Source organism: Trachinotus anak, unplaced genomic scaffold (genome assembly GCF_046630095.1).
Source record: "Trachinotus anak isolate AG129_WGS33_773 ecotype Australia unplaced genomic scaffold, CSIRO_AGI_Tana_v1 ptg000012l, whole genome shotgun sequence".
Taxonomy (NCBI): domain Eukaryota; kingdom Metazoa; phylum Chordata; class Actinopteri; order Carangiformes; family Carangidae; genus Trachinotus; species Trachinotus anak.
In genome coordinates this window covers 18970478-18988191 of record NW_027273863.1, presented here as the reverse complement: position 1 = coordinate 18988191, position 17714 = coordinate 18970478, and the positions used below count along the sequence as shown (strand labels likewise).

The following is a 17714-nucleotide window of genomic DNA, read 5'->3' as shown; positions in this document are numbered from 1 at the left end:
GGTAGTCTTTAAGATAACGTAAAGCGATGTTCTAGTAGGACTGTACCACTTCATATTTAAACCCAGACATTTCACAGGAGACCAAAGTGAACCACCAAACCAAAGTCTTTGAAAGTATGGAGACTCAGTCTGGGCACAAGGTGTTCACTCAGTCACTGCTCTGGAGCTTTCGACTGTACCACACAGTCTTCCCCAGTAGATGGAGTCACCCAGTCACTGTCATGGTTAGATAGATCATAGATGTTTACATTTGCACTTTTCTGAGCATTTAAAAGACTCATTGTCCATGTTTGCTTAAAGGTTGAGATTGAAAGTTCAGTCTCAATATTAGAAACAAGTTGATAAATCATTTTTACCTTAAGGTCCACTCTTTTCACTCATGACTTCCTAAGGATTCGAACCAAGTGCATCTACCCAAGAATGATAGTTAAGTACAATTTTTTTGGTGTTTGTACTTGATTATTTTTAATATTGTAGTTTTAACGCCACTGCATCTATCAGATACAGTCACTAGTTACTTTACAAACTAATAATGCAAAATCAAAAAAGATTAGCTTACAACTTAGTCACCACCAAAGACTGATTTCCTCTCTAAACCTAATAACATTGTTTAATTTAAATAACTGTTGAAGGCTCAAAGAGGTAAAATTATCCAACCTTTCACAAAACAACTACAAGTACTTTTACTTTTGACTACATTTAACTACACTTTGCTGATAATACTAGGATTATACTTGTAGGATCTAACCTGAAACAAAGTGATCCAAATAAAATGGGTTAAAGTCATTATTACAGTACAGTGATCAATACAGTTATACAATAACCTAATAGCTAGTTTAATTGTTTTTCAGTGGAGTAACTAAGCACATTTACTCCAGTGCTATACTTAAGTACAATTTTAAGGCACTTGTACTTTACTTGAGTATTTTCATAAGAAAATATTGTACTATTTATTCCACTACATATATATGACAGCTTTAGTTACTCGTTACTTCACAGATTCATACTATTAATACAAAATGCCATCAACAAACAAATTCTGATGTATTATTATAGATGAAGCTACCCAGCTCCACCTTCACCGGCGGCAACATGCTTAATTAATCCATCAATAATAATAATATAATCTATATTACCCCGAAATGGGTGATTGTGTATAATGGGTGCTTTAACCTTTTGGTCATTTAGCTGCTAATGATTTTGTATAATGTATTTCTACATTGCTGTATTAGTATTTTACTGGCAGTGTGTGAGGAGGTGAATGTGTCGCACTGAACCAAATGATTCCCACAATGCTTTGAGGGGGAGGAGGGCTCATCCTGAAGAGGCTGGGATTTCTTTTTTAAAAACACCCCCTCCCTCCCTCCAGCTCCGCTTTCATGTCCCTGTGCACTTGCTCCTCCTGAGGCATCCTCGCCGTCTCTCCTCGTCGGTGGAAACTGCGGAGACGCTGTGTCTGGAAATATTAGACTTTAAGTTGTGTGTCTTGCTCCCACCAGGTAAGATGCTGACGCAACAAACAGGTGGATAACAAGTGGACAAGTGTGTATATATACTTATGTTGTTGTTGTTGCTTTTTAACTTACTCGACACGACACAGGAAAAAAAAATAACACGAATTCCTCATTTCCCTTAATTTTACGTCGTAATTTTTGACCCGAAGCTGTAGTTGTAGTTGTAGTTTAACGTTACTGTCAGTTAAGTTAGCTAAAAGCTAAAGTTAGTAGCTAAAGCACCGTTAGCTATCTACCACCAAACCTCCATATGCAAAGGCAACTTGGTAACCGTGGTGGATATGGAGGTAGCTACACCTGCAGCCACTCCTGTTCCCACTCTTGACTTTACACCTGTCACCTGTTTGTTTTGTTTTATACACTGATACTCCAGCGCACCTGTCTCTGTTGGTTCAGTGTGTCACTAGCGCCGCGGCATTCATCACATCTCCTTAAAAAAAACAACAACATAACACTACTTTATTTTTAACGTCTAAAGTGAGGGAACAGTGTGTGTTTTTGCGATATGTTTTGAGCAAACTACAAAAGCACCTGGCTGCTTTCCACCTCCAGCTACAGGTGATATACGCGGAGTGATATGAAACTTCAGCGGTTAAAACTGCAGTAACAAAACATAACATTTTACAAAAAAATAGTGCGCTAGGATATACGCGGAGTGATATGAAACTTCAGCGATAAAACAGCAGTAACAAAGCGCAAGATTCACAAAAAAATAGTGCGTTATGTTATAAGCACAGTGACATTAAAGTTAAACGGCTAAAATCACTGTATCAAAATAGGATTTAAAACCAGAAATTTCCCTTTCTGCTCGAATATTTACAGGTAAACATCTGGAGTGGCGAAATACTGAAAAAGTTGAAGTTGAGGTCATGGATGGTTTACTCTGTGTGACATGACTGTTAATATTTTTTTTGTTTAAAAGTCAAAGAGCTCAGTTCACCCACACAAAACAAAAAAACAAGAGAGATGTATAAAACAATCCCAAAAAGAGGCACAACAACAACAACAACATCAACAACAACAACAACAACAACAAAGAGATGCAAAACGACTACAGAGATACAGAACAACCAGAGATGCTCAACAACCTCATAGAGATTTAAAAATGACCATATGGAGACAAAAAAAAAATTATGAGACACAAAATGACATAAACAAAACTACAAATAGATGTGAAATGAGCACAGTGAGTGTGGAGGTCCTATATAGGAGGGGTGGGGTCGGGGTGAGGGGTCTTTTATCTGTCTGTGCCCGGGGACCCATTTTCTCTTGATGTGCCCAAGATTGAAGTTGAAGTGGCAGGCGAAGAATAATGACTGAAAGAAGTTGCAATGTCAGTTAAAATGTAAGCGCTGCAGTAAGTGTCAGGTTAGCACTGAATGTGAAGTAATAATTAATATGTAAACCCTGAGTAAAGCTGAAGTATCAGCTGAGGTTCAAGCACTGAAAGGAATTGAAATAACTGAAGTGTAAATGATGAACTGAGCTGGAAGTGTCAGTAAAAATCTCGAAAGAAATTAATGTCAGTTCAAGTGTAAACTAGAAGGGAATGTCGGATGGAGTGTAATCACTGAAAGAAGGTGTGTAAATTGTGTATGAACACTGGAAGTTGTGGGACTTATGAGCCGAAGGAGGTGAAGGTGTGGGCCCTCAAAGGGTCTTAACTGTAAGTTTAAGTATTGAGGAGTTGAGACGTCAGTTCAGAATGAAACGTCTAAAAGCAGATTTACTTTCATTTCAGATTTAGTACTGTGGGGCAGGATTCAAAGGTAGGATTCACTTGTTTATACCGACAGAAACACATTGGCATGTGTTTACAGCACACTATAAAGATAAAAACACTGCTTGTATCTGGAAGTTAATAAGTAATCTGTGTCAAGGCTGGTGCATGTGACCACAACACAGACAGTGCAAGAAATACCTCCTGACGTAAGGAGAAACCAATTTCAGTCATCTGGTTTTCTCTTATTGATAAATTAAACCCCTGTGATGATGTGAAACAGTTAGAGCCTGCAGGGTTTATCAGGAACATGAGCGACACAGATCACTGGTTTCTTTGTTGTCAGATTTTATGGCTTCCTGATGCTAATGGCTATAGTTTCACGGTTGTTAACCATCGATGGCTTGGTTGGGAGAAGACCATCAGGCGCTTTCACTTTGTCGTGTCATGACAGAACATCAGAAACTCTGACTTGTTTTAATAGTTTTGTTTTTAATGTGTTTAGGGCCCGTGTCTTTTTTGGTGAAGCTACTTTCCACAAACACAGCATTTAGCGGTTTTTCCCGTATCTCTCAGTCCTCTGCAGGATACTTGGCCGACTCGTTGGTCTTGTTTTGTCTCTTGTGCTTCTACAGGGAATGACCTGTATTTCATGCTGCTCTGCTCCTTTTCCACCCAGTGTGAATCATTTGAGGTGTGGCAGCCAGTCAAAACAGGGGGCTGATCTATATATCTAGATCTAGATCTAGATCTAGATCTAGATCTATCTGATCCATACAACCACAATATGGCTTGCAACATACCATGAGGCTTAGAAACAAGTCTTTAAAGAAAGTTATATGAAACTAAGGCTTAGGGAAAAAGTGCTCAAGGAAGTGGCACTGTCAAGTTTTTTTTTGCTGTTTGTTTCCATGCTAAGAAAGATTATAGATGTTAAATGTAGCTATGGTACTTGAAACAACCATATAGAATATAATTTTATGATCCAAAATCCAAAGCAGAAATTTTTCTCTGTATGTCAGTTTTTAGTGTGCTGCAGACAGACGCTGATGTTGAGGCTCTGGTCTTCTTCTGCAGCATGTGTCATTGTGTGTCAAACAGGTGAGCCAGAGGCTGGCAGGGTAGCTCCGGTGTGAGTCTGTGTCACAAATTCTTTAGTCAAACAGTCGCGTCTGTTTAGGGTGTGTCTGACTTTAAACAGCTGCTGCTTTGCTCTTGAAACTCTCTCTGCAAATCTAGATATAGATATAACTAGAATGCAGTTTGTAGCTAGAAAGTAAACTTTTAACCTGTTGCAACTGTTTTCCATGTTTATACCTCCCATCCCTTTAAGGTTGAAACATTTTCTGTTATGCATTGTTGAAGCTTATTTGTTCAGTGTGATTTATATTACCACCCACAATACAGAGCTACTTTCCTGCTTCTGTGTGATTCGCCACTGTTGCTGCTGAATCAGGTGGAGGCCTTTGTACACAACAGTGGATAAGTCTCATTGACCCTTGAGGGCTCATTAGCATGTGTACACATACAGACACTCATAGACACAGCCAGCGAGGTCACTGTGGACCACTGCAGTAAAACTGGGACACATTTTGCTCTCTGTCGGAATTGGCACCAAATTCAATCAGAATGTGACTGAGGAGCATCCAATGCCGATCGTTTTCTGCAGTTTCCTCTTTCATTTTTATCCACTGGTTTAATAGGATTTTTTTTCTCTTTTGTGTTTTTTCCAGTGTCACAAGGAAACTGTGGAAGACGTATCACGGAAAACAAAAAGTCAGAAGTCTATACGAATAAGGTGAGCAATTCTCAGTCGCAGACAAGGATACGACTGACTTTTAAAGTCATGTGAGGACAGAGATATGAGGAACACAGGTTAGTTTTGAAAGGATGTGTCAGTCATAGAATTATTATGCAGTGTGTTAACATTTCACACCCCACCCTGCAGAGATGTGTAGCTCAGAGTCAAGAGGAAAATGCTGGTGGTGTATGGTGACATGCATCTTGTGTAAGTTAAAGTAGAATAAAACATGTTGATCCATATGTCAGCATAATACATCATGTAATTTGTATTTGCTGTTACCGTAGTGCAGCTCTGTGTTCGCCTGCACATTTTTTTTGTTGTGTTTTTTGCCTGAGAGCTGGTCTGACTTGAGCTGTGCCGTCATATTATGCCAAACCAGTTCCCTCTCCATGGGGCTAGATTCGTTTTGCAACAGCCTGTTGTTTCGATTCAGCACCATGAAATGCACTGTCTACTTATAGTCCTTTTTCTTTTGTAGGTAGCTGGGTTGTTTGAGGGCTTGTGAGTCAGAAAAGTGGGGCCTTTGGTAACAACTAATAAAGGTATGCTTGTTTGCATTTCCTGTTACACAATTAACTCTTAATCCTTGAAATCTTCATTGTTTTTAATGTGGCCCTGGGTGATAATCTATGATCTGACCTTCAGTGGTGATGTGTTATGTTGCAGTAATGTTGTACAAAGCTCTGTTTGTAATTCAATTTAATTTATTATTAATTTAATTAATGATTCAAAGAAAATTGTAATTAAACATGAACAAACAAAAGTTATTGTAGTTTATGTTTTACACACTGATGTAATGCATAACAGTGGAATACAGTTCATTTTCTACATCTACATCTGCCACTTTGATTAGCTTTATTGTGTGTTTTTGTTTTTAGTTATTATATGATGTTATTCTTGACACACTTTAAAAATGGTAAGAGTAGACAAGACGACAACTTTGCTGCAAATTTTCATGGTGTCTGGAGTGACATGACAGAGGAAAACACATATATGTAACAGTTAATTTAAACCTCATTCGTCTGCACTTGTTGTCTTTTATTTTCAACCGTCTTACACACAAAGTATTTATGTTTCTGCCTCTGGACTGTTTCCCTCTCTTTGCTTCCCTGTTGTTCTTTCTCTCGGCCAGAACTGGGGAACGTGCTTCTCCCCTTGCCTCCAATGGCCTCCCTGCCAGCTTCCTTAGTCCAGGCATGACTGTGACTCCCCCAGAAATCCAGTCCTCAGCCTGTTTCCTCTTCTTACAGCGATACGAGTCCCAGGTTGGTGAACATGTATTTTAAGAATTTCTTTCCCTCAAATGTTTTCCCTGGGCCTGATAGAGATGTTCAAAACCTGTGCTGTCTTTTGTGTGTGTGTGTGTGTGTTTGTGTGTGTGTGTGTTTGTGTGTGTGCGTGTGTGTGCGTGTGTGTGCGTGCGTGTGCTTGCGTGTGCTTGCGTGTTTTTGCACTGACATCACATTTTAATTTACCTGCTGAGCCTTATCTCATCTCATACCAACTAAACCCTGTCCAGTGCCAATGGATGACGTGGATGGCCTGCGGTTGAAGCTCTCCTCTGAGGACTCTGTGTCACTGGCTTCCTCCTTGGCTGAGCCCATCAACCTAGAAGGTCAGCTGGTCACTGTCCGTGTCAGTGGGGATGAGGAGCTGCTGAAAGCTCCTTGTACCTTTTGTCACAACAGCAGGATTTAATTTCACAGCTAATGGAAACCTCAGTGAAGTTTTAATGTGAATGCGCTAGTCTCTATTTCTCTGAGGTCTAATCCTCAACTATTAAATATATGTGAAATTGTACAAAGTTAGACTTTTATTCACTTTATTAATGATTAATTAATGGTCTTCAGAGTTTCATCTGGTAGAATTCAAATATTCATATAGACAGTAAAGTTAGATTGACAGTGTGTAAGATGATTTCTTCACAGTCAACGCCTGTTGATCCTATGCATCTGACAATAAAAACATGATGTGCAAACTTTTTGTAACTGGGACATTGTCCAAAGAATATTTTCATTCAGTAGCCTAAACAACAACTTTTAAAAATATGTTCCTCTGGTGACAGTGATTTCAGATGAATTAAAAATTAGTTAATATGACATTTTTTAAAATAAATGATAAAAATAAATACTGAGAATTTTAAAGATGAGTAAAATTAAAATAATTGCTGCTTAGTTTATCATACTTTTGGCACTAATAGAAAGAGCGAAAGATTAGCATGTTATGTGTGCCGTAGTGGCGTTATTGTAAAAACACATTTGTAATATTTTTAAAAATCCACTTTTAGAAAGCAGCTATAGTTATTAGATTTTCTTTTAATAGATTTTCCATTTTTTGACTTAATCATTTCTCTATTTTTTATAAATATGGCTATGTGTAAAGAAACTTTTTGCCACAATAGCAACACTGTCTGCTATATTTAAAGATTATTAAAAATAACCCATACATGACCAGTAATAATACACCCTCATATGACCACAAAGCAGAAGCCTTGTTTGGGTGATACAAGTCCTAGTGTGACCGTGTATGTGTCATTCAGATTCCCATTATGCTCGGCTGCGAGGTGAGCTTGAGTCCGATGCCCAGAACCTGGAGGCGGAGTCCTGGAGTGTGGCCGTGGATCAGAACTACCTGAAGGCCCTGAGCAAAGAGGCTGTTAAACGACAGGATGTCATCTATGGTAGGCTGTACCAGCTAAGTCTTAAATATATACCTGGAGTCTTACTCTGTCTGGATGAAAAATTTAACCACCCCAAACATGAAATTGGATTTTTGGTAATCATGTGTCATCTTAGAAGGTATACGTGTAAATATATGTTTATACAGACTGAACTTTCTCATGACAGTCACTCAGTGAAGAAGATGAATCTGATTCACTGATTGCAGACTACAGGGAAATTGCCTATAAGAGCAGATATGACTGTAATTATGATGATGGTGGATGTTTCCTTTAACTCAGAGGGCCTTTGGATGGTAAACAATGATAATAAGTATAATGGCAACAGCAATTTGTTTTATCCAACAGTTCACATGACAATATATATTCCAGCTTTGTGGGAATATGGGAATTTTTGTGATTGTGGTTCTTTTTGTGTTGTCAATAAAACAGTTTCACTAGTCCAATTTAGAGCAAAGTGCTTTGATCAGAGGCTCCCTGCTAGTAGTAGCAAGGATGTTATTGTCATTGTACCCCTGACAAATGTCAGGCTCTGAGCCTGGACCTCTTTCAGACGTAGTCATAAAAATCTCTCTTCATCAATTTCCTAGAGTTGATCCAGACAGAGATGCACCATGTGCGCACCTTAAAAATCCTTCTCCATGTCTACATGCACGAGTTGAGGCAGTCTCAGCTGATCGAGGAAGCCAGGCTGGAGCGACTCTTCCCCAGAGTGGAAACCCTCCTCAGCCTCCACCAGCACTTCCTCAACTGCCTCAAAGCACGCCAAAACCAAAGTCAGGAGGAAGGCAGCACAAATGAATACCAAATAACACAGCTGGGGGATATCCTCATCTCTCAGGTATGTTGGAGTCATTTTAAAGCCATGCCAGGCTAGATTTTCATGTAAATCATTGCATTCAATCAATCCAATTGATCTTCTTAAACCAGTAAGTTTTATGGAGAGAGGACATACTAGTTTCTGTAATTAAAAACAATAGTTTGTTTTTCGGGATATTACCTTCAATATATGAAGTTACAGAGGATGTATTCGAAGAAATAGTTCCTTCTTCAAATGAAAATGTCATTGTTTACTCACCTTCAGGTCAAAATGTCAGTAAAGTTTGTATGTCAACATAACACACAGCGAGTTCAAGGTACTTTTCCATTTAAGATCTATTCAAAACAACTGAAGGCAATTGGAAGTTATTCTTATAAGGATTAACTATGAACAGTTAGTTCAACATGCACGTTTTAACGAAACTATTGGTTTTAAATCCATCCAGGCTTGCTTTCACCTACACATCCAGGTCTAGTGTTTTAAAATGTGTCATTATGTATTGAGGTGACCTTTACATTACATTTTGAAAGGTAAAGCCCCTGGTGTTGCTTTGAACCTGTCGTTACAGCCCAACATGCAGCACCGACATTGTTAGACACAAATACAAGAACAGGTTTGAGAATTGGTTCAACATTTATCTAAGATATTGACTTTATTTTTATACTACACCCTGGTTCTTCCTGCTCAAACTGTCTCCACTCTTGTCACTCTCTTTGCATGTGCTGACTGAGTGTGCAGGTGTCCATAGGAATGGCTGGCATGTCTGAAACACTCTGAAAGCGAGTACAGATGGGTGTGTTTGCTCCATAAGCCCAGGAATGATGCTGTGTCACTGGCATCACATTCCTAGAGAAGCATTTTTACCTCTGTTGTCAGTGTCCGGAATGCACAGAGCCAGTGGAGCTTTTCATTGTGAATTTCTTTGTGATGCCCAAGTGAAAAGAGGATTCAGTTTAATGTTTCAGGTATCAGTTATTGTCAACTGATTTCCAATTTTATCATATTAGCTCTCTGAATCCACCTTTCTTGTCTGCCATGCCTTCACTGATACTTTGTGTCTGTTAGGTGTGTGGCTTGGGCATCAAAAGATGTGATGCTCTATGGTGTGGCAGGTGTGTTCATTCTGTGTCGGCCATAAAGCCACAATATCCTGGGTTCAAATCTGGTCCTGGATCTTTTGATCCTCTTGTCTCGGCTTTAATGCACTATATCCTTTTATATATAAATATAAATGACATGATGTTTTTGTGATAGTTTTCAGATGAACTGGGAGAACGAATGATGGAGTGTTACAGTATTTTCTGCCGGCATCACAACGAAGCCATCAGCTCCTACAAAGAGCATCTGCAGAACAGCAAGAAGCTGCAGATTCTTATTAGGGTAAGCAATCTACATCTACACTCCCTGGGGATTTTATGTACGTGGATGTGATGCTCTTCAAGACACAGTGAGGCTTTTATTTTATTACAGAAAAAATGCACTGGAGTTGGCAAAAAGTGAATGTCTTGAGCATGAGTTCCAGGCAGAACTCTTCACAAAACAACAGTGATTATACCAAGATTGATAAATCGACAAGCTAAACTCGTCTGTGATGCTTAACCCCAAACAGCAAAGGCAGAATAATGCCAGATAACTGTAACATGAATAATGAAATGGCAGGCAAATAAAGTAATACATTTGATTGATCAAGTTTGTAAAAACAAAACTTGTCTTATTTTCTAACAGAAATTAGGTCAGCTACCTCTAGTACGGAGGTTGGGGATCCCTGAATGTTTTCTGTTGGTGACTCAACGTATCACAAAATATCCCATCCTAGTGGAGCGAATCATACAGAACACTGAAGGTAAAATCTCACCACTCATCACCTGCCCTTCAATGTTTAACTCAGTAGTAGACATTTGTAAAACTGAAACTACTTCAGTCCCATCGGCTACCTTCTTGACACAATTTCAAGCAGGAATGGTCCCACATTCGAGACGTTTTCATGAATATAAATAAAGATTGGTTTAATAATATATTTCATGCTCCTTACAGCTGACCCAGATGAGTGCAAGTCTCTGGCACAGGGTTTGGGGCAAATCAAAGACACCATCTCCAAGGTGAACAGTCAGGTCAGTGAATATGAGAAAGCTCTTCGTCTGAGAGAGATCAGCCTGCGTCTGGAGCCAAAATCTCAGGGCCGGCAGAAGGACGGCCGGCTGCTCCGCAGAGAGGATCTGATTCAGGGAGACAGGACGTTGCTGCACGAAGGCGCCGTCACCTGGAAGTCCTCTGGTAGATATAAAGGTTTGTGGCGAGTTTATCAACATCGTGGCTTAGTCAGGGACCATTTCTCACATGTATATTGAAAACTTAGTGAGACTGATGTTCTGATCAGTGCAGGTTTCCAAAGGTTCTGTCTTTTTTCCTGCATAGCAAGGAACATTTTTAATTTTTTTTTATAAGATAATCCCTAGCATAGGTCATTTAATAAAAAGAATTGTATTTCCCTCTGCAGAAGAGTTTATTAAATGGCAAATTATTACAAATTTATTATATATTTATTTATTTGTGGTCCAGTAAAGGCAGAATTGCAAACAAAAAAATATGATAATAACTCTATCTCCATGATCAACTTGTGCTGTTGTAGCCTTAATTAAACTTGGAAATATTGTTTAGAAAATTATACCTTTTTACCTGTTACTTTTACTTTTAACCAAAGTAAAATTTATATATTAAGGCTTGAGGCCATTTATGTGGGCTGAGATCTGCATTCATTATGTTTGCTTTCCCATGCTGGTTTTTGCAGAAATTTGTCACCTTTCCCCTCATCACACAGAACTTCAACACAGTTTCCTGTGATCTGACAGCTCAGTTTAGTTGGGTAAAATAAAATGTGTACTTATTTCCTTTGTGTCTTTTTAATAGGAGGTTCGATTTCGGAGCAAATTGCTTTTGTAATTGCCGAATGATTCAGAGAACCAATATGGCAGCATATTAGTATCAGAGATGAATAGTTGCACAAAGTGCAAGACAGACGTGTCTCAAGTCATGGCAGCTTGAGTCAAAACATTAAGCACTTGATGTGTTGTGTACTTAAATGTTGTTTTTATGCTGAGCAGCATTAATCTTTCCCTGCAGACATCCATGCTGTGCTGCTGTCAGACGTGCTCCTCCTGTTACAAGAGAAAGATCAGAAGCTTGTATTTGCTGCTGTGGTGAGTTCTGCCAAAACATGGAGAGGCTCTGTCAACAATATGTCTCAAGACAGATATGTTCATTAATTAATATTATAAACTTGCATGATCCAAGGCAGATTATGATAATTGCTTGAATAATAACATGTGCTGTATCATTGTGACTGATGCAGGACAACAAACCACCAGTGATCTCCCTTCAAAGGCTGATAGTCAGAGAAGTGGCCCATGAAGACAAAGCCATGTTCCTTATCTGTGCCTGCACCACCAGCTTGCCAGAGATGTACGAGATCCACACAGGCTCCAGTGAGGAACGCATCACCTGGACACACTTGATTCGAGAAGCTGTGGAATGGTAAGCTGAGTACTGAGTCAAATGGGTGGGATACATCCCTTTCAAAGAGTAACTCACTCAGATTGTTCTAGCCTTATCAGTAGTGGTCATGTGGTCATTAAAAGCAAAAGGCTTATCCCTCCGCCACTTAGATCATGAGATAACTGGGTCAAAAAAAAAAAATCATGTCCTGACACTGGCACTGTATGAAAGCTCAGTTAGTCAGGAGAGTTAATATGTCCTGCTAGGGACCTGAGCGTTGAACACAATATACAGAACATTGTTATATGGAAAACTGATATAGAACAAAAATAAGTCAAATAAAAAAATATATATATTTGTTAAGTACATCATAAAAGACAATACTGAGCCATATGTCTGTTTTCACCAGCTATCCACAAAAGGAGCTGGAACGCAAATTGATTACTCAACTACAGCATTTTCAAGGTAAGACTTAAGATTTTTGAATCACACAGAACACCCTGTCAATATGCAAAACAAATGGCCTTTCGTTTTTTTTTTTTTTTTTAAACTGCCAACCTTCTTTGGTTTGACAAAGTCTGTTGCGACATGTTTCAGTGGAAAAAATCTGAAACTCATCAGGAAGATACCAATGTAGAAAATATATTAATATTCATATTCTCCTTATATAATATGCAGATGTAGGCTCATTCAACTTGAGCATTTGTATTTGAAGACTATTGAATTATCTGTTTATTATTAGTTCCACAAGGAGGGACAGATTATACCAGCACTAACAAATCAAATATTAAACTTGTGTTTTTCTCTGTATTTTCACTGCATTTATTAAGACAAACATGTTGTGTACTTCATGTTCATGCTCTTTAGATGCTCTGAAGGAGAGGGATGACCGGATAATACAAAGTCTGGCAGAGAAGCAGCAGATCTTTGCTGCTCTGTACGAGAACACGATGGAGCAGGAAACACCCCACAAAGGGCTGCTGCTCCGAGGAGACGCTACTGACCTCCAGCAGGGGGGGACGCTGCTCAAAGCAGCCATTGATGAGGGTAAGAGCGGAGCCAATATAATCAGTTTCTACTCTGTTTTCAAGAGTTAGACTCAGTTTTGTGTGTTAAGACTGGAATAATGAGGCAGTTTCCACTATCAGGTATTTTTGCTTTGAGCAGCAGTGGAAAAAAGAGTCATGACTCAGAGAGCACTGATCATGTCTTGAGGAGGAGATTAAGGAGCTGTTTTTTTCTTTTCTTTTGTCTGCAGTGGAAAACCTGCTGAACCTGCTCTTCTCAAGGATAAGAGACCCAAACCCTGTATTGGATGACAGCCCGACTGAGCAGCCCCCCCTGCCTCTTACTGAGACCTTTGGAGCGGGAGATAGTGACTCCTATGCAAACACCATGAAAAGTAAGCTGTATTATATTCTTTTATTAACAATGTGTGCCCATAGGAACACGACCAAACACTGACAGCTAAAATTGTACAGTAGCAAACACAGTTACTTAACAAAAAAAAACCACTTTGTATGTTGTCAGATGCATGGGTTGTGAAGACAGCGATAAATAAAAGTGGTTAAATTTTTGACGGGCTAGTAGAATATTTTATTTACTTATTTATGTGCAACATAAGGGTCCAACACTAGTTTTTAAAGTTTCTGGAATGCCATAGTATTTTTTTTTTTTAGACATCTATTCTAATAGAGATGGTAACGGAATTTTTTTCTTTAGTCTGCAAGCTTCTGTACACTATATATGTCACCGCTGTGATCAAAACAAAACACTTCCGTGTTTAAAACACTTTGTTTTACACTTTGATTAACAGTAGCTGTAAAATACTCAAGAACTCTGTCTGAGCTAAAAAACAAAAAACAAGCCATATTGCTTGATACATTGGTACATACTTGATACTAATTGATACATTATTCTGTAAATTATTATCAGCAAAAATTAGGAAAATATATTCATATTGTGAGGGTGTTGACAGTCTTTGGATGTGTGTTATTTACAATCCTCAGATGGACACGGTGCTGAGAGGCCGGGTAGCAGCGAGGGCTTTCCAGTGTACATCAGTCACACCGTGAGCAAGCAGCAGCTCCAAGAAATATACTGTTCTGAAGGCCCGGAACAGTCTGTGAGTGAGACAGATGTAAAGGATCTAAACCTCACCTCCACCTGATGATGAAAATATGAAATATTGACACAGCTTCTTCTGTTTCGCTTCCAGGCTGATGACGAGACACTCCCAGTGCCAGACTGCAGTTCAGCCTCCAGTTATTTCCCAGAGGCAGAGGTAACCCTGCTAATACTTATCATGCTAATCATTTTCCTCTGTGTATTTATTCATGCAGAAATATTGATGTCTGCCACTGCCACTCTGTAGGTGTATGACAGGGTGATGACGCTCGCACAGATGCTCCACACCTTAAAGGTAACACACTGTAAACTGCTCTGAAATCTGTATTGCAAAAGTCTCATAATTGTTTGCTTTGGCTGTCTCTATGAAGATGTGTGTAATTTAAATATGTTATTTATTTATTTATTTATTTATTTAGAGAAGAACATCATTAGATTTCTCTGTGTGCTCTTATTCAATATACAGGCAGTCATCGCCCAGCAGGACAGCCAGATTGAGCTGCAGCGTGCTTTTCAGTCAAACAGCCAGCAGCCCGCCTGTCATTACAGCAATGTGCTGCTTGAGCAGGAGAAGCAGCGCAACTTGGAGAAGCAGAAGGCAGAACTCGCCAACTTGCACAAGCTGCAGGCTCAGTTCCAGGACAATCAGCAGCGCTGGGAGAAGGAAAGAGAGCGGCAGAGGATACAGATCGAGACTCTGGAGGCTCAGGTGCAGCAGAGGGAGGAAGACTGCAGGAAGCGGGAGGAGAAGCTCAACGGGGAGAAGGCCGAGCTGGAGACGCAGTGGGCAAACTACCAGCAGGACCTGGAGAGGCTGAGGGAGTCCACAAAATCAGTGGAAAAGGAGCGGGAGCGTCTGACTCAGGAGAAGGAGCGTTTTGAGCAGTTGCAGGAGAGGTTAAAGTCAAAGTACCAAGGACACTCCAACTATGATGATCCTGCACAAGTGAGGAATGGGATACGAATCTGATTTGTTGAATATTTATCAATGTTATTGACATTTTTGAGTATTTATCTGACCATCAATATTCTGTGCTTGCTAAAATTGAATTGTACAATTTTCAACATTTTGTTCGATCAACATCAATTCCATCAAAGGGAAGAGCAGGTCAACAAAGTCTATATAACAATTATGGTTTAACATCTTCTCAGACAAGAGAATAAGAACTGACTTGAGCCTTGATATAACGTTGGCACTTAAAATAAAATAAATAGATAAAATACATAATCAGAAGGAAGCACTATCTCACTATCTCAAAGATGAGATAACAGAGTGTGAGTTATGCATTTTCTCTTTCTCCCTAGTGCTGGAATCTCTCCAGTTACCAATCATTCAGGGGAAGCATTGTGAACGGTGGTGTGAATCAGATCTCAATTCCAAAGCCCACCACCTCCAATCTCATGGAAGTTCCTCCAAAAGTTCCACCACGCAAGGAGAGCATCAGCCCCCAGCCCGTCAAACCTGACCTGCCTCTCCACCTGATCAGCACCACCAACCAGGTGCACAAACCTCCTATCGTGCAGCAGCAGATCCCCACCAAGCTGGCTACTCTGCCCAAGGGAAAGGAGAAAGGCTTCAAGACAAAGGGGTCCCACCAGAGAACGCACAGTGCAGGTCAGGATGCAGGCCTGTACATCATCCTTAAGTTTCAGTGTTACGTTTTCTTTTTTCCTTTATTCCTAACTTACTTCATAAATAAAAACAGGTCTTTGTCACCCATCCATTTAAACTATACATTACAGACAGAATCCACTTCATTTCCTTATTTGTTGTTCTGAAACATTTAGGCTCAGCTGAAGTTAAAGGAAACATTGTTTATCAAGAGTGCGCAGTTGTTAGCACCATAGCTAGCAAATGACAAGCTCAAATCAGCCCTCTGCTTCAAATGCCGTCAGAGATTGTTTTGTGTGTAACTTGCATAAAATATAATTATCATAAACACATAACACAGCACTGCCTTTGTTCATCCAGCCTCTATAGACGTGAACCAGGTGCTGCCCATCCGAGTGACGGGGAAAGAAGGTGGCAGTCTGAGAGCCAAGAGGAACGCCAGTCCTCAAAGAATCTACAAGTCAGGTACAGACAGTCAAAGAGAAATGGTCGCTCAGTCAGTCAGTCAGTCAGTCAGTCATAAAGACATTACCCGAAAAGATAATCTGAATTGATAATCTATCCAGAAGTCTGAGAGTCAGACGGTCACCCCTGTAAACTTTTTCAGAGGTTTTAGCAGCTGTGCTCAGTTTAATCACAAGATAAAGTGACCAATCCAGGCACAGCTCAAAAAAATGGTCAGTTTGTCTTTAAATGCACTTGCACCATTTTTACCAGCCACAACAAAGGAGCTGGTATTGTTTTCACCTCGTCTGTGTGTGTGTGTGTCATCATTGCAGAATTGTTCATAGATGTTCAGTGGAAAATAAATTATTAATATAAAAAAAATAATGTTTTTTCAGTCTTTAATATCAATTAGATTTATTTATTTATTTATTTATTTATTTATTTATTTAAATTCTCCCCTCAGATACCTTCAAACCGCCAGGATCTGGCCACAGTATGAAAACGTCTCAGTCCTTCAGCACACACAAGAGGAGCAGCAGCGAGGCTCTTCCACCAGCACCACCTCCTTTCCCCAAAGATATTCTGGAAAAAGGCAAAGAGAAGGTAATCTTCCTTTAGTCAGAAGCTACAGGCTGGAGCTCGGATGAGGCCTCGCCCTGCAGTAAGACTTCAGCACATGGAAAGACTGATGGAGCTGTGAAAAGATATTGCACATAACTTCATGCCGTCCATGAGTGTCCAGTATGAAGACCAGTCACTGTTACGCTACCCTAAAAAAACTAAGTGATGGACATGTTTTTATACGAAAAAATGTAAAAAGTCAGGCTTATTTGTACATTTGGGAAAGATAATATTTTAAGATTTTAAAATGTTCCTTAAACTTTGTGGCCCAAAGCTTTTCCCTAAAAAGTTCCCTTTTTTATCATTTTTATTTTAAATGAAAACAGGTTATCTGACACCATTTAGCACTCATGTCCTAACTTGCATGTTTTCTTTTTAATTTAATGAATGAGAAATATGTTGTGAGGAAGCTATACATTTGATAAGTTTACATCTGTTGAGATATGAAGTGCCAAGCACATAGTTTTGTTTTAAAATGAATCAGATCGCCTTAAAATTTGAACTGTCGGCCTGCTCCTCACTATCTGCTCTAATCAATTAACAGCGTTTGTTGAAGGTTGTTTGTGACTTCCTGACAGGACACAGGGACAGTATCAGCAGAACTGTTTTACAACCAGACAGGGGCTGAAGCATTTAAGAGAATGTAACAGAATAGTTTCTGAGTGACATTACCTGTCAAATAATGTCCTGATACGATTTTACTTTTACCATTATGTCGATGATTTTTCTCTGGTAGAGACACATCGACTGCTGTCACATCTTAGTTCCATTTAAAATATCTTCCAAATCCCAACTAATGTGCCATGGAATAAAAAGATGGTTGACTTTACAGCCTTGTGTTTTTTTGTGGCTTGACGACATGTGGCTAAGAGAAGCAAAG

The 17714-nt window shown here is 39.4% G+C and overlaps 1 protein-coding gene across 3 annotated transcripts; it reads left to right on the top strand.

The window, feature by feature from the left end:
* Positions 1-1287: 1287 nt before the first annotated feature.
* arhgef18a (rho/rac guanine nucleotide exchange factor (GEF) 18a) lies at positions 1288-17663 on the top strand. Of its 3 annotated transcripts, none has more exons than XM_071491766.1 (22): positions 1288-1499; positions 4968-5032; positions 5517-5580; positions 6171-6303; positions 6558-6653; positions 7578-7718; positions 8306-8556; positions 9790-9915; positions 10261-10378; positions 10570-10821; positions 11656-11732; positions 11885-12066; positions 12437-12492; positions 12895-13074; positions 13286-13429; positions 14037-14152; positions 14246-14311; positions 14402-14449; positions 14621-15100; positions 15460-15769; positions 16127-16231; positions 16677-17663. In XM_071491766.1, the coding sequence occupies exons 5-22, from the start codon at positions 6563-6565 to the stop codon at positions 16829-16831; spliced, it is 2898 nt and encodes a 965-aa protein (XP_071347867.1). In that variant the 5' UTR covers positions 1288-1499; positions 4968-5032; positions 5517-5580; positions 6171-6303; positions 6558-6562; the 3' UTR covers positions 16832-17663. The 3 variants fall into 3 exon arrangements, with proteins under 3 accessions (XP_071347867.1, XP_071347869.1, XP_071347868.1); XM_071491768.1 differs by lacking the exon at positions 5517-5580 and adding an exon at positions 3256-3283; XM_071491767.1 differs by lacking the exon at positions 5517-5580.
* Positions 17664-17714: the final 51 nt, after the last annotated feature.